Below are 16,995 nucleotides of genomic sequence, written 5' to 3'. Positions count from 1 at the left end.
CCCTCACCTCTCCCCCCCACACCCTGCTCACCAAAAGAATTATTTGCTTGGAACATCTCCCAGACCCCAGCACACTTCTCCTTGGAACATTTCAGACCAGAGAAACCACTTTCCTCTCTGGAGTGTTACCGAGTTGACCATTTTAAACTATTGTCACCATCAGTTTCCTGGTGAGGGGGACAGACCAGCACACGCAGTGACAACCACGGTCTCAGGGCTGCAGAGGCAAGAGCCCAAGGGGGCCGCTAGCAAGCCGCTGTGAGGGACGCTGGGGAGTGGGGTCCCCTGAGCTGATGGCCGCCCCGCTCTCACTGCACGGGGTCCCCACCCACGCTTTCCACACTCGCACCGGGGCAGGTGCCACCACCAGACCTTCAGGAACCACTGGCCGGCGTTGAGCCTCTGCAGGACAGTCCAGTTGAGCATGGAGGCGGGCCTGTGGGCCAGCTCCGGGAACGCCTCCTCCACGTTGGTGGTGCGCCGCAGCGTGGTGTCGTGCATGAGGAAGGGCACACCGTCCAGGCTGCAGGGGGGCGGGCCACGGAGTCACTGCCCACCCAGGCCCTCACCTGCCCTCAGTAATCACCCCTGCCCCCCACCCACGTACACCAACTCGCCAGGGGACCCTGCAGGCTCTGCCCCTCTCTGGGCCTCAGGTTCCCCGCCTGCACAGGGAAGGCAGTAGGCTGGTGGGCGACTCCTTCAAGTTCTCTATGAAGGTCAGAGTGGGGGTGGGGACTGCTGACGAGGGAAGACTGGGCCTACAACTTCGGGCGGTAGGTGCAACCTCATTTGATAAAGGGGGAACTGAGGCCGGGAGAGGGAAGTACCTAGCTCCAGACCCACAGCCAGTAAGTGGTGGAATCTGGCTCAGAACCCAGTCCGTGAGATGCTTAATGAGAACAGTGCAAACGCAGACCCTTTCAGCAAGCTTTACCCCCCACCATCCAGGCCTACCCCAAGTTTGGATCAATATATAATGCCAGGATGTCTACACTGGGAAGGTAAGTGGTGCCCTCAGTACACTCCCCGTGCAGCCGTACGTGGCAGCCCTGCCCCTCCCCCTTCTCAGAGGTCTGTCATGAGACGGGTGTGGGTTGTTCCTGTCCTTTATACTAATACGCACATATATCTACATGTAGAAAATGTGTAAGTCATTTTAGGGTTTTTTGTTTTTTGTTGCTATTAATGCTTACCCAAGGATATTTTTTCCCATTACTTTTTAGAGATAGTGGAAGGGAGGGAGAGAGAAACATTGATGTGAGAGAGACACATCAACTGGTTGCTTCCCACACACTCCCCCACCAGGGTCTGGGATCGAACCTGCAACCCAGGTCCGTGTCCTTGACTGGGAATCGAACCTGAGACCCTTCGGTGAGCAGGCCACTGCTCTAACCAATGAGCAACACTGGCCAGGGCTGTGTAAGTCATTCTAATGTGGTCTTTTAAAATATAATTGACACCACAGTGAGTGTATAGTCTGCAATGTGCGCATTTCCCTTATCAGAGTGTTTGGCTCCATCTGTCTGAGCCCTAGTCCTTAGTCTGTCCTTCAAGCGGCTCTGTGGCAGGACTCCAGCTCCCACCCCCAGCCCTGCTTCAACCAAGAGCCTCTGTTCTTTTCTCTGTTTTATATCCTGGAATTTGGCACAAGATTTAATGTCACGAACACGGTGCCTGCCCTGCAGTGGATAATCCGAGCCTCTGCCCTCCCATTCCAAGGCTCCTGGGACCTGCGGTTTCCCCATTGGTGGGTTGTTCCTGTCCTTTATACTAATACGCACATATATCTACATGTAGAAAATGTGTAAGTCATTTTAGGGTTTTTTGTTTGTTTTTGGTTGCTATTAATGCTTACCCAAGGATATTTTTCCCATTACTTTTTAGAGATAGTGGAAGGGAGGGAGAGAGAAACATTGATGTGAGAGAGACACATCAACTGGTTGCTTCCCACACACCACCAGGGTCTGGGATCAAACCTGCAACCCAGGTCCGTGTCCTTGACTGGGAATCGAACCTGAGACCCTTCGGTGCGCAGGCCACTGCTCTAACCAACGAGCAACACTGGCCAGGGCTGTGTAAGTCATTCTAATGTGGTCTTTTAAAATATAATTGACACCACAGTGAGTGTATAGTCTGCAATGTGCGCATTTCCCTTATCAGAGTGTTTGGCTCCATCTGTCTGAGCCCTAGTCCTTAGTCTGTCCTTCAAGCGGCTCTGTGGCAGGACTCCAGCTCCCACCCCCAGCCCTGCTTCAACCAAGAGCCTCTGTTCTGGAATTTGGCACAAGATTTAATGTCACGAACACGGTGCCTGCCCTGCAGTGGATAATCCGAGCCTCTGCCCTCCCATCTCCGAGGCTCTGGGACCTGCGGTTTCCCCATTGGGGACCCCGATGTGGGGGGTGGTACCATCCTCACAACCCAGCGCCTACCTGATGGTGACATCGGCTTGCAATCCGTACAGCTTATGCTCCAGGGCCTTCCGGAAGGACATCAGCGTGTGCTCTGGGGCCAGCTGCCGGGAAAGGGGGTAGTGAGGGGAGAGCTGAGATTCAGCTCACGTGCACCTCCCCAGCCAAGGGCAGATCTATGCTGGGCCTGGTTCTCGCTCCAACTCCTCCAGGCAATACTGTGTGACAGGCTCAGCCGCCTCCTCTGTTAAATCGCGCCTGCCCCGCAGGCTTTCTGGGTGGGAGTGGGAAGCAGGGGTGGTTAGGGTTGGTGTATATAAATGTGGGGGTACAGTCCTCTGCCTATGGCAGTCTTGGGCCGGGGTGGGGGGTGAATGCCAAGTTTCCCGTTATCCCTCGAGTCCAGGTAGAGGTCCCAGAGCGAGAGGAGGAGGGTCGATCGGCAGCAGTTTCAGGGGGCGGCTGGTCTTCTCCTCTGTGCAGAAGGCGACAAGACCATCTCCTGACTGCTACCTGGGTTGAAAGTCCCAGCATGTTGGCTGATACACAATAACGAGTGACAACTGCTAACCTTACAGCATCCACATCGGAAGAGCCTGGTTCTAGCTCTGACTCTACCGTCAACCAGTGTGTGGCCTTGGGTGGTGCATCCATTTCTCTCATAGACCCCACGTTCCCCTTGAGAGAGCATATTCACTCTTCGTTAAGGCTCTTTCTATTTGGAAGAGTGGAGGTTTTAAGTTTCCCTAGTTCCTGGTTTGAGGACTCTGTCATACCCTTTGCTGCCACTGGGGGTCAGCACCACACCAAGGGTTGGGCTAGGTACAGTGATGGCGAACCTTTTGAGCTCGGCGTGTCAGCATTTTGAAAAACCCTAACTTAACTCTGGTGCCGTGTCACATATAGAAATTTTTTGATATTTGCAACCATAGTAAAACAAAGATTTATATTTTTGATATTTATTTTATATATTTAAATGCCATTAACAAAGAAAAATCAACCAAAAAAATGAGTTCACGTGTCACCTCTGACACGCGTGTCATAGGTTCACCATCACTGGCGCTAGGAGCGGGAGCAGGAGCAGCACAAGGAAGACCAGGGAGGGCTCCTGGCTACGAAGGGATGAGGTGGAAAGGGTCCCCATGGCTGATCTCATTCCCACCAAGACAAGGTCATTCCCATTCTCTCTCCCCCTGGCCGTGCGGTTCCCCAACATGGAGCACCCGGCCCTCGCCTGGGAGGTAGCCTGGGGCGGAAAGGGCTTGGGAGCTGAGAAGGCGCAATACCATTTCCCAGTCCTGGGCCATCACTTCCCCTTTTGGAACCTCAGTTTCTTTAGCTGTAAAATGGGCTAATATTATCAAGCTCATGGGTGGTATAACAGACATCAGTGGGCTCTATCATTTGAGTTTCTTTCTCCCCCTTTCCCTGGTGAGGAGCAGCCCTGTCTCCCAGGGAAATGGGCTGTGTGAGGCCTCGCCCAGAGGTGGGGCAGGGCCACAGAGGCGTCTGGAGAGAGCACGAGGGTCCTGTGGCCAGGTCTCCATGAGTGACCACCCAGGATGGGCCACTGCTCTCTCCTGCTCGGGCTGGGGCTGCAGAGGGAGACTGTGGGTGGCCCGAGGAAGTGTTTGGAAGGGGCAAAGTCTCTTTCTCGAGGCTTTTTTCAACTCGGCTCTCCCTGTGCTAAGTGCTGGCCTCCTAGAGAAAAGGCATGGAAAGCTGGCCCTCCCTGGCCAGTCCTGGGACTCCAGGAGGACCCCCAGAAGTATGTGGGCACTCAGGTGACTTGTTAATCCCCATCTTGGGGCTCTCAATGCCTCTGGCCTAAGCCCACGTGTGGTTCTGCTGTCAGGAGTGTGTGTGTGTGTGTGGGGGGGGGTAGGTTGCGGGGGGAGGCGTGTCACAAACTCAAGTGGGCAGGCCACTGTGGCTAAAAGTCCAAGCTTTGGAGTTAGTCCAACCAAATATTAAAGTGTGCATGTGTGCACATACAGTCGGGCACTCGCATAGGAAGGGCATATGGGCACCGTCCCCAAGACAGGGATGTGCCCTTGGGCTTATCACACCCAGATGTGTGGACCGAGTCAAAGCCTCCCACAGGGGGCTGTGCACGGGTATCGCAGCAACACACAGAGTTGTGCCGATGCCTTTGCCAGCCCCTCAGAAAACACCCCAAGAAAAGGCACAATGTGTGAAATTCCACGGGACAAATGACTGTTTCTTCAACAACTAAACAGCAACTAAACAACTAAATGTACTCAGAAGAGAGGTCAGCCAGATGCGCTGGCTGGACCCCAGTGGATTCTGATTTTTAACAACTAAACTGTAAACAGATATTTCTGAGATAAAGGAAAAGCGAGCACGGGTTCAACATTATTAATTGGTTAGGTGTTACAACAGCATTGTGGTTGTGGTCATGTTAAAAAAAGAAAGAAGTCCTTATGTGTTATGGTTAGAGATGCACCCTGAAGTATGGCTAAATTATACCACGTCTGAGATCTGGTTTAAAATATTACTGTGTGTGTGGGATCTCAGAAGGCAGGGGAGAGGGGCTGGGTGGGAGGTAATCAGCCAAAGACCTTGTATGCATATGTGCATAACCCATGGACACAGGCAGTGGGGTGGTGAAGGCCTGGGGCTGGGGGTGGGGATGGGAGTGGGCTGGATTGGGTCGATAGGGGAAAAAAGGGACATATGTAATATCTATAATAATAAAAGGATAATATGCTAATTAGACTGGACAGCCGAACAGCCTTCTGGATGAAGCCACAGCGGCGGGGGCCAAGGCAGAGGCGGTTAGAGGCGATCAGGCAGGCAGGCAGGCGAGGGGTTAGGGGCAATCAGGCAGGTAGGCGAGTGGTTAGGGACGATCAGCCAGGCAGGTGAATAGTTAGGGGCGATCAGGCAGGCAGGATTGCGAGAGGATGCAGAAGGGGCTGAGGGACCCCTCTCCCATGCATGAATTTCATGCACCGGGCCTCTAGTTTTCAACAATAAAAATTTTAAAAGATTAAAAATAAAATAAAATATTACAGTAGAAAAAAGAAAAGTAGGGAAAGATGAAATAAGAATAACAAAGCACGGATGGATGTTGAAGGTGGTACTGGATTCATTACTCTGTTTATTCTTCATTATATCACTCTTTCCATGTCTGTGATTGTTTGAACATTTTCTACTGAAATAATAATCCAGGCTGGGCCACCTTGCTCCTTCCCCGGCCCCTCCCCTCCCTCAGCACCCTCGGTCTGGGAAGGCTGTGCGTCTCTCTCTCTCCATAGACAGGGCATGAGGCTCAGAGGGGACAGGTGACCCTTGACACACACAAGAGCACATGGCAAAACCAGACCCCAAACCAGATCCCTCTGACTCCAAAGCCATGGCCTGTCTAGCTCGTTGCCTCCAGAAGGTACCGTGACCAGAGTGGGGTTCGGTGGAAGGGCCCTTGGGCTCCCCTGAAATTCAACACTACGGACCTCCCAGTCACCGTGACAGCCAAGAAAAAGCTCTCGCTTAAGTCCCCACTGAGGGGGGGAGCGGTACTCCCTCTGCAGAGAACCCAGGTTCAAGGAGAGGAAACCCTGGCCCAGAGAAGGGGGAGGGCTTCCCAAGGTAACAGGGGTGTCTCCCAGGCTCACAGCTGGGCACCTCCCACGTGCTGTGTGTGTCCTGCCTCACAGGCCCTCGGCCTAGGCTCTCGGTATCTCAGGGCACAAGATGAGGAAACTGGCCCAGAGAAGATGGAGTCAGCCGGGCTCCCAGAGCCGCCAGGGGGTGGAGGAAGCCGGCTCTGGAGGACGCCCACTCGAGGGGAGGCCCCTGCGGGGTCACAGGGCGTCAGTAGAGGGGCTGCCGCTGACTCGGACTCCTTCCTCTCTCCATTGCTGCCCAGTTCAGCTGGGGCAGTCTTCCCTTTGGCAGTGGGCTCTGGGCTGCGCCCGCCTCTCCTGCCCCACAGCCCGGCCACAGCCTGCAGGCAGCCCTCTCCCAGGTCTTCCTAACCCACCAGCTCTCAGCCTCTCATCAGCCCTTCCCTCATTCCCTCCGAAGGCTGAAGATTGTAGTATTTCATTCCATGCATCTTCCTCATTTTCCTGCAAGTCCCTCCCTACAAGGACAGAGGTCTTTGCTCATCTCCTCTAGAACGGCAGCTCTGCTCCCGCCCCTCCCCTGTCAGGCCTTCAGGGGCACTCACCATGGGGACCCCGCGGTGGCCAATGAGGGCGGGCTTGGGGCCCAGGTCCTTCTTCTCCATGATGCAGGGAGAGGAGATGGTGAGAGGGGCCAGGTAGAGGGCAAACACCACGGCGGAGAAGGTGCAGAGGATGGCCATCTGGGAGGCTGTGGGCACGGCGAGAGCACCGCCCGTGAGCGCTCAGCTCCCATCAGGCCCGACCATGAGCCCTGGGCAGGTTGTGGGAGACCCCCGTCCCCTCCAGTGTCAGGACACACATGCTCTGAAGAGACCCTGCACTAAGGGCAGCCCCCATCGTGACCAGAGAGAGGGGACCCTGGCCTCTGACTCACACACAGACGCAGACGCAGATGCAGACGAGGAAGCGGGCACCGCTGCCTGGAGCTGCAGTCCTCCATGGACCCCAGGGGAGGGGACCCTGGCCTCTGACTCACACACAGACGCAGATGCAGATGCAGACGAGGAAGTGGGCACCACTGACTGGAGCTGCAGTCCTCCATGGACCCCAGGGCCATGCCCAGAGCAAGGCCCCCCCCACTCCTCCCAGGGCACCCAGGACACATCTAGGGGAGGGCGGGGTTGGGGGGCAGGTCCTGCCCAGTCGTACTTACAGGACCGCTCTGCCCGGGCGAACTGTCCTGCCACGATCCAGGAGAGCGCGGTGATGGCGGCCAGGGCCCCCATGTGCAGGAACGGAGCTGTGCCCTTGTGTGCGAGGGGCAAAGGCACCGCTGACTCCCAGCCATGCCAGACCCTCTGGCCACCAACACCCTGATGGCCCATCTCTGTCCACAGGGCAGGGCACCCCCGGAGACACTGGGCATCAGGGACCCTGGGCTGTCACCCTCCCTCCCCTGACCTGCTGTGACCTGGACCCCTCCGGCCCCCTCGGGGTCTTGGTCTGAGGAAATCATGTGATAAAGAGACAGACGCTGCCTTCTTTTGAGTGTTTGAGGGAAACCCCACCCCCAGCCTCACTCACCTGCAGGGAGATGAGCAGCACCTCCCACTCGTCCTCCCACAGCTGGGCCATGGCCGACATGGCCACCACCGTGGACACCAGGATGACCACCAGACCCATCTGGAAGGGGAAGAGCAGGTGTGGCTGGACAGGCCAAGGGCCCCAGTGTGTCTGAGAGGGAGAGCGGGGGGAGAGGCCGGGACCATGGGAAGAGATGAGAGCGCAGGAGAGGCAGACAGAGCAGGGAAGGGGAGCAGGAGAGAGACGGCACAGACTGGAAGAAGCTGAGACAGCGAGAGACAGAGAGGACAGCGAGAGACAGGGAGGACAGCGAGAGACAGGGATCACAGCAAGAGACAGAGATGACAGTGAGAGACAGGGATGACAGCGAGAGACAGGACAGCGAGAGATAGTGAGGACAGCGAGAGACAGGACAGCGAGAGACAGAGAGGACAGCGAGAGACAGGGAGGACAGCGAGAGACAGAGATGACAGCGAGAGACAGGAGAGCGAGAGACAGGACAGTAAGAGACAGAGATGACAGCGAGAGACAGAGATGACAGTGAGAGACAGGAGAGCGAGAGACGGACAGAGATGACAGCAAGAGACAGAGATGACAGCGAGAGACAGAGATGACAGCAAGAGACAGAGATGACAGCGAGAGACAGAGATGACAGCAAGAGACAGAGATGACAGCGAGAGAGACAGCGAGAGACAGGACAGCGAGAGACAGAGAGGACAGCGAGAGACAGTGAGGACAGCGAGAGACAGTGAGGACAGTGAGAGACAGAGGCAGGAGGAGGACACAGACCCAGGGAGGAAGAGCCAAGGACCAAGAGACACAGAAGGGGGTGGAGAGGTGGGAGGAGCTGGAGCAAGGTGGAGGTTGAAGCCCAGGCTCAGCCCCACGGAGGGTGTGAGGAGGGAAGACACCCCTCCTAACTGAGGCGTCCGGGCTCTCCTGGGCCCAGCAGGACCCAGCCAAGGCCTCCCCCAGCCCTGCCAGCAACCTTTGGAGTGAAGGGTGAGCTGCCTGGACCACAGGGGCAGGAGGCTGAGGAGCCAGGTCCCTGTGGAAGCCTGATGCCCAGGCCAGCGTGTCCCCTGCCGGCCAGGCCCACATGGCCCTTCAGGCTGAGCAAGCAGAGGTGAGGGGGGGTTCAGCCCCAGCCCATGGCAGAGGCCTGCCCTCAGCCCCAGCCTCCGAGCCCCCAGCCTCTAGGTGTCACCAGGGCTGCCCTCCCAGCCGCTTCTGGAGAAAGCAAGCCCAGTCCTGATGGAAGACTAGAGGGAACTTCACAGGACAGAGGTCTCTGGGGACAGAGGGGATCTGGGCCATCTCATACACATCAGATGCTCCCACAAACTAAGCGAAGTCTGGTGTCTGGCTACTTAGTCTCCAGAGACACGCCCCCCCAACCCCCACCCCCGAGCCCTGGCACTCACTCTGCACACCTCCCTGCACGCCAGGCAGGCCAGGTAGTGCCCAGGTGACACCTCTACCCACAGCCCTACCCTGCTCTCTCTAAGGGGCCGGGCAACCAGGCCACCACCTCCTGCCCCCGCTGTGCTCAGGCCTGAGGCAGGCTGTCCACTCTGCTGGCCAGCAGCCCTCCCCCCTCTCTCTTCCTGCAGGGCCAGTCTAGCCCCTCCCAGCAGTGCTCTGACCACCCTCCAGCCGGAACAAGCTCTGAATGGGTTTCTAGGTGGTGAGGGCAGAGACGGGCAGATCCATCTCGTTCCGGCCCGGGATGAAGTTTTCCTTTGCGGGTTTGTCATGCCAGCCCATCAGGCTGGAAACAAATGTTCCAATAAGAAGCAGCAATAAGGCTGAGCCGGGGTGGGGCCTTCAGCCACTGGCCTGCCTGCCTGGGGAGATGGGAAGGGGAAGAGGTCCCCGGTTTTCCTCGCGTTTATTCTCCTAACGTCCCAGGTGAGGCACTATCTTCATTTTATACAGAGAAACTGGGCTCAGAGACCATAGGGTTTGCTTGGTCGGGTAGCGTTGAGGGGGTGGATCTGGACCCAAACCCCATTCTGCCTGGGTCAGAGGTCGTGCTGCACTGCGGGAGGCCCAGTGTAACCACCCCTGAGAGCGCCCTCACTGCGCAGGCGCCTGCCCCCCGCTGCCCCGCCAGGCAGGTGCTGGGCACAGCCAGCGTCTCTGAAGGGTCGTTGCTGAGAGCACCTTATGGCAACGTTTAATTGCTAGTGGAAATTAAACAAATTCCCCACAACCCTCATGCAATTAAAACTTTGATGATGAGTTTTGCCGTTGCTGTGGTGGCACTATTGTGCGCAGCAGCATGGCTGCAATGCCCACTGTCCGAGGGACTCCCCCACGCGTGTCCTTAAGCCACAAGAACAGCACTGAATCCCAGCAGCCGGACCGCCATTCCTCCCACCTGACTGGGAGGGAGAAGCCCCCCAGAGGCCCAGAGGCAGCCGCTGTCCTGAGAACCGGCCTTTGGTCTCCGTGCTGGTGAGATTGTGGTGTGTGAGGACAGTGGGAAGGATAGGGGCACGGGAGTTGCATCCATTTGTTCAGTGAGCGTTGCTGGGTGCTGGCACCCAAGAGGAGTGGGAGCCCCGCCTCGCAAAGGTGCCACAGGTTGGCCTCCTGGGGGCAGGGGGTGGGGGGCTGGAATCTGGGTTCGGTAGCAGCTGGTTGGCCGGGGCTCAGGGACACACTGGATACATCCACCAGCACATCCCAGCTCTGCTGCCTAAGGGGGAGGTGGGCCTCTGGGAGCAGGGCTCCTGGGCTGTGAAACGGGGAGAGCGAGTGCGGACCCCACGGGTCCTGGGGAAGATAAATGAGAAAGTACAAGGGAGGTGCTTAGCACAGTGGTTGGCACTAAAGTAGTAAATGCTCACTACATGCGAGTGGTGTAATTTCTAAAAGTGGGCCGAACATCAGGCGAACAGGATTATTACGAGGAGTACATGCGATACTGTGTGGCACGTGCCCGACACACAGAGTGAGTGCCCAATCAGTGACGGTCGTGGCTGTTATGATGAGCACAGTGCCTGGCACGTCCTGGCACCTACTCCCCAGCCCTCCCCTGCTCAGGACTCGGGGGAACCAGGGACTCTCAAAATAAAGATCCCGATTAAAACACAGTGTAAAGCTGTAGTATTTAAAGCAGTTAGATGCTGATATAAGAGCAGAGAGATAAACAAAAGTAAATAAAAAGCTCAAAAACAGATCTAAATAGATTTTAAAAATCAGCATATGCCCTAGCTGGTTTGGCTCAGTGGATAGAGGGTCAGTCTGCAGACTGAAGGGTCCTGGGTTCAGTTCCGGTCAAGGACACGTACCTCCGTTGCAGGCTCTATCCCCAGCCCTGGGGCTGCATGCGGGAGGCAATCCATCGATGTGTCTCTCTCACATCGATGCTCCTCTCTCTCTTTCTCTACTCCTCCCTTCCACTCTCTCTAAAAATTAATGGAGCATTATCCTTGGGTGAGGATTAAAAAAAACCCAGCATATGATAAAAGTGGCATCTCCAATTAGAAGGGAAAGGATAGATTTCTCAATAGATAGGAACGGGGAAACCATCTAAGAAGAAGAAAGACCATCCTATACCCGAAAGTAACTTCCAAAATGTTAAAATTTTAAATGTTATTAAAAGTAGAAACATGCAATTATCAAATAATGCCACGGAGAACATTGTTATAATCTTGGGGTGGGAAAGACTCTGACACAAAAGCCAGGAGCCATAAAAGAGAAGACAGAGTCACATCCTTAAGAGTAAAAAATTCCCACGGCAAAACCACAGCAAGCAAAGTCAGAGGCAGAAGGACACACGAGGAAGAATTATTGCAGTTCATCAGCCAAAGGGCGGGTTTTCGGAATCTATAAAGCACTCCTGCAAATTAATAAGCAAAAAGCAAATCCTGTAGCAAAAAGGCAAAAGATATGAAGAGACAGCTTACGGAAAAGAGCGTGCAAGTGACTCAAGCACACGAGAGATGCTGAATCTAACGTATCATCTGGGAAATGCAAATCAAAATGACACCGAGGGGCTAGGCTCACCCATTAGTGGGCTCAAGCCGAGACATCTTCGAACACTTCATGGGCAAGGGCGATTGGATAAGCAAACCATAGCTTGCCGAGGGAGCATGGACTGGTGGCCCTTGGCAAGGAGGCGATTTGACAAGAACTATCACAGTCACAAAAGCATACTCTAGAATTCCCCACCCAGATCACATGGTCCTGGCAATGAATTAAGAGCAACTGGGGCCCGGCCAGTGTGGTTCAGTGGTTGAGCATTGACCCATGAACCAGGAGGTCACGGTTCCATTCTAGGTCAGGGCACATGCCCCGGTTGTGGGCTCAATCCCCAGTAGGGGGTGTGCAGGAGGCAGCCGATCGATGGTCCTCTCTCATCATTGATGTTTCTATATCTCTCTCCCTTTCCCTTCCCCTCTGAAATAAAAACATATATATTATAAAAAAATATATATATTATAAACGTATATTTAAAAAGCAACTGGGATGTCATCAGGGGGCCGACTAGATACCTTGGGACTCAGGGTTAAACACGGGGACAGGAGCAGGGGCTGGACAACAATGGAAGCTCTCAATGGCCTGAGAGGAAGGAGCTCCGAGAGTTTTGTTAACGTATGAAATGGAGGGTATAGTAGGCTTGTGTGTAAAGAAAAGGAAAAAGGAAGTGTACTAGTATATGAATATGTGTATATGCTTACAATACTTTGGAGAGATAGTAGGGAGACTTACATTGTGTACTTTTTTGTACCTAATTTTGAACCATGTCAATGTATCAGATGGTCAAAAATTGGTTAAAACAAAAAAAGGACAAGGATTCCCTTAGCATCTCCTACTCAAATCGTAGAATATTGGAAACAGAACAGGAGGGTGTCCAGCACCTACTTGAAAACTCTGAGCCCCAGGGAGCTGCCTCCCTCCTGGTGCAATGGGTCCAGCTGTGCATCAGCTCCGGCTGAACCTTCCTCATGCTGAGATCTCATGGGCGGGGGCAGAGGGGCAGGAAGTCAGGGCTGGCACCCGAGCTGGTTCCGTGCAGATGAAGGGATCTGACCCCCCGCCCAGGAGAAGAATCCGCGCAGTGACCTGCGCCCCTGCCGGCTCCTCGCCGCCGGAGGCCTCTCCACCAGGACCGAGCAGGTGTGACCTGCTGAGGACCAGGCGTGACTAGAGGAGGTGACCGCGGTGTGAGCCAGCCCCACCCCGGTGCCATCTGGTGCGGTTCTTTCAAGTGTCAGCTTTGCAGCCGGGAGATAAAAGTGCCGCACAGAGGGGACTTCCCAAGCCCAGAGGAGGCCTCCGGGTAGAGTGACAAGCAGGCGGAGGTGGGACCCCGGGGCTGCTGGCTGCTCTTCACCCTCCAAGACCCCAGTCCCCAGTCTGGCTCCCCAGCTCCTGATCTCCAAGGCCCCCCTGGATGCCCTCAGGCACCTCCCCCTACGCAGCCCAATGCGGACTCACTATGTCTTCCTCCCAGCTCCTGCTCCACGTCACTCTTCTAGCGGGAAGGAAGCCCTTCCCCTCAGAGTCACTCTGGACCCATCCATGGGCTCATGGTTATTTCCAGACATGTCTGCCCCTTCCTAAACGGCATGGCCACTCTGAGCCAGGCTCTGGGAATAGACAGACGGCCGAGCCCTCCCTCCACGGCCCAGGTGCTCCTGCGAGGAAAGGGCTCTCTCTCAGTCAGTTTTGTGCCACCCCTGCGACCCCTGGGGCCTCAAGAAGAGCAGGCGTCAGGCAGAACCACTCAGCACCGTGCTGGCGACGAGCAGCAAGAGGCCGAGGCTCTGATTCTCCGAAGCCTCCCTGCGCTGGGCCCAGCACCCAGTGAGGCGCTAGGGACAGATGGGCAAAGCCAGTCCTGGTCTGCAAGAAGCTCCCAGACTGGGGAGGGCCGGGGTCAGGGCGCCAGAGGGAACCGGACAACGCGGACCTGCAGGCTGTGGTGGTGGGCGGGCCCTGCAGGGGCTGGGGAGTCCAAGCATCCTGGGCAGGGTGTGGAGAACCAAGGAAGGGCCGGAGGGAGACAGAGGGAGGCGAGAGCGAGGAGGTCAAGTAGAGGAGAGGCAGCCGTGCTGGCAGGGCCCGAGACGTCTCATCCAGAGCTGGGGGTGAGCGACCCACGACCGCAGTTGGGAGACCTCAGCAGGGCCAAGTCATGGGGGCCGTCATGCTGGGCGGGTGGGGGGGAGGGTCCGCCTGGGAGCAATGGGAGTGGTGGAAAGGACGCTATGCTGGGTCGGTTTCAGGATGAGCTCATTGTGGAATGAGGAGAGGGTGCGACCCGAGACGGAGTCCAACCGTGGGACCCCGTGCTGGCTCCCTGCTCGACTATGGGGTGAGGACCCTGGATCCTCCACTGGCGAAGTGGGAGACCTTGGGCAACTTACTTAACCGCTTTGTACCTCAGTGTTTCCAGCTGCAAAATAGGATAACAGTACCTACAACATAGGGCTGCTGTGAGAGTTAAATGAGTTAATACAGGCCAGGCCGGGAGGACAGTGCTGGGCACAGAGAGAGTACGGAGTGTGAGCTACTGGAACAATCGTAACCGGGACCCCGAGGAGGGGCGATGCGCCGGCCTCCTCCCCCCTCGGACCTCGCGGAGGAGCCCCTACCTTGTGCAGCCAGTGCAGGTTCATCTGCTGCCCCACGGCGATGTGACACAGCGCCAGGACCTGAGGAGGGGCCACAGGGCGGCCGTCAGGCTCCCGCCAATTCCCAGACACACTTCTCCGCACTCAGCTCTGGGTCTGGCTCAGAAAAGTCAACAAACCCTCCCCACAGGCGATGGGAATGCCCAGCCCGGCCCACGCCTGGCCTCCTCCCAAATTCTTCCAGGCCTCCCGCTCCTCCTCCTCCTCCTCCAGGATTTCTCTCTGGGCCCCACTGCCCTGGGGCTGCTCAGTTCATGTTGTAGGAGTTCCAGGCCCCAAGGAGCCCCCCATCCAACAAAGGGATTGACCGGAGTCTGAGGGAATAGGGCTCTGGGCGCAGGAACCAAAGCAGAAGTTCCAGGAAGAGGAAGTCTGCAGCGGCTCCTAAGAGCAGACGCCTCCCCCCAGGTGGTGGTGGTGGGGGGGGGCACTGCAGGATGGGGTAGAAGCAAGGCGACCTCCCACCTTGAAGGAGCCAAGCCCCTGAGGTGCAGCAGCCGAGAGAAGGGGAAAGCCAGCTTCCCTCCTCAGCCTGGGCAGGCCCCTCCATCAGCCCTGCACAGGCCACGCCGCCCCTCCCCAGAGCAGGGCCAGCCCCGCGTACCAGGAGGCCCGCGATGTAGGTGAAGGCGGTGGCTGCGGTCATGAGGATGGGCACGGACCAGTCACTCCAGTAGCCCAAGCGGTTGTAGAGGTACCTGCAGGAGGAGAGTGGGCCGGGGTCAGACCTCCACCAGGAGCCAGGGCCTTGCCTCGGGCTGGCCAGGCTCAGGGGCAGGCCCTTGCCCACTCCGCAATGATGCTATTGTCTCTCCATCATCAGCCAGGCCTGTCGAGGGCTCGTGGTGGAGCCTGGGCATGCCAAGCGCATAAAGGAGAGAACAACAATCTCCGTAGTTCTACTGCCCAGACATAAACATTTCCCAGACGAGGCTGACTTTTCTTGCAGCGGGTTCCCGCCTATGCTTATAGATTTGCATAAACAGCAAAGCCGGGACCCGCTGGTATAGCATAGTAGTCAGAGTTTGGCTTTGGAGGGAAGTACACTCGTATTCAAACGCCCACTCTGTCTCTTACTGGCTTGTAGGTCCCCGTGGAGGTGACAGGCTCCACTGATCCTAAAATGCCATCAATTGTGACACTCATTTCTATTTCAGTGCTAGAATGTGAAAATAAGGGGCCTTAGAATTGATCAAATGCCCTTCAAAGGATTTCCTGAGGATGAATTTGGGGTTGGGGGGCATGTGATAAGTAATCAATTCTCTTCTAATTAACACAGGCATTTACTGAGGTCAGTACAAATCCGAGGAAATGTGATTTTCAACAGCCCCGTAGTCTTCTGTTGAATTAATGCACCATATGTAGCCAACATCCCACTAATGGCAATTAATCATTTCCAATTATTCACTATTATAAATTAACACAAAAAAGAAAATTTTGCACATATCTTTCTGTACTGGTAATTATTTACTTAGGGTAGACTCCTACAAAGAGAGTTACAGGGCTAAAGGGTATAAACTTGTTAAGGCACCTGTTTCCGGCTCTTCCCTGGCCCTCGCCCTCTGATTCCAGAGGAAAATCTACCACCTGGAAGGTCACGGAGTGCACTCTTCTACCGTATAGATGGGGAACCGGGGCTCAGAGAGGGGTGGGACCCGCTCCTGGTAATGACTTACGCCAAATGCCCTGGCTCCACGTGTCTCTCACTCACCAGGGAGCCCTCCTGGGCAGCAACAGCCCCGAAGCCCCTCCCTGGCTCTTGTCATCCAGCCCTGACCGCCTGGGTCTCACTCACACCCTCTCCAGAGACCACAAGGCCCCGGCCAGGCTCCCCCGAATCCCAGCCCCGACTTCAAGAAACCGAGGTGACAGGCAGGTGTTCAGGCCACCCCTAAGTCCCAGGCAGCCTCCCGATGGGCAGGCACCCATCTTCTGCTTGAGCCACCCCGTGACAGGGAGTTCACTCTCTGGGAAGAGGCGGTGGCTCTGTAGACGGCATGAGACAGTCAGCCCGGCTCGAACCAAAGCCAGAAGTTCGAGCTGTCCTAGAGCTGTCTGCGTTTCACTGTGTGACTCCGGGAAGGCTGCGTAACCTCTCTGAGCCCCAGTCTCCTCAGACTGTCCTCGGGATGACTTTTTGGTACGAAGTGGTTGGGTGGCCACGGGTGAGTCCTGCCCCTTTCTGGGCCTTAGGTTCCCCACCTGAACATGACGGGGATGGACCCAGTGGTTTTCCAGGTAGCCAGCCAGCCTCCGGTTCAGCAGAACTGCCCACGGTCTGCAGCGGGGGCCAGCAGGGAACGTCCCTATACGCCCAGCACAGTGCCGGCGCTGTGATGCCTACATGGATGAGTAACTGATTTATGGCATTTAATAAAGGCCAGAGCCACCTTGGGGACTCAGCTGGGGCTGGGGCTCATCTTGCCAGGCTGGGGCGGGACAGCGCACACCCTTTATTGTGCTTGTTAATAATGGAGGCGCAACCTAGGGCCACGCCGAGGGGAGGGGATGCCCAACTCCATGAACAGAACCTTAGGATCATCATGGAATCCCAGAACCATGGCCCATCAGAAGTCCGCAGCCCTAGAAGTCCCCAATTCTAACATCATGGCCCCTTCCAGATAGAGAATGGGCCTCCCAGGAAAGGACCCTCAGGGTGAGGTAGAGCTTTGAGCCCTCTCAAGTCCGTCATCTCATTTCACTCTCAGAAAGACCTGATGAGGTCAGAGCTACCCCATTTTACAGAAGAGGACA

The 16,995-nt window shown here is 56.1% G+C and overlaps 1 protein-coding gene across 5 annotated transcripts in view; it reads right to left on the bottom strand.

Annotated features, from left to right (window-relative positions):
• GDPD5 (glycerophosphodiester phosphodiesterase domain containing 5) overlaps positions 1 to 16,995 on the bottom strand; it is an 88,242-nt gene that overhangs the window by 11,584 nt on the left and 59,663 nt on the right. For 4 of the 5 annotated variants that reach the window (XM_014540408.1, XM_005867058.2, XM_014540409.1 and 1 more), the window contains 7 exons: positions 14,846 to 14,939; positions 14,203 to 14,262; positions 7,592 to 7,690; positions 7,221 to 7,314; positions 6,610 to 6,755; positions 2,436 to 2,518; positions 373 to 523 (listed from right to left, as the gene is read on the bottom strand). In XM_014540408.1, the coding sequence (XP_014395894.1) occupies positions 373 to 523; positions 2,436 to 2,518; positions 6,610 to 6,755; positions 7,221 to 7,314; positions 7,592 to 7,690; positions 14,203 to 14,262; positions 14,846 to 14,939 (727 nt within the window). The remainder of the gene's footprint in view (positions 1 to 372; positions 524 to 2,435; positions 2,519 to 6,609; positions 6,756 to 7,220; positions 7,315 to 7,591; positions 7,691 to 14,202; positions 14,263 to 14,845; positions 14,940 to 16,995) is intronic. The other variant, XM_014540411.1, reaches the window with a different exon arrangement.

This window comes from Myotis brandtii, unplaced genomic scaffold (genome assembly GCF_000412655.1).
Source record: "Myotis brandtii unplaced genomic scaffold, ASM41265v1 scaffold244, whole genome shotgun sequence".
NCBI lineage: Eukaryota > Metazoa > Chordata > Mammalia > Chiroptera > Vespertilionidae > Myotis > Myotis brandtii.
The sequence above is the reverse complement of the archived record's forward strand: the minus strand, read 5'-3'. Positions and strand labels throughout refer to the sequence as shown.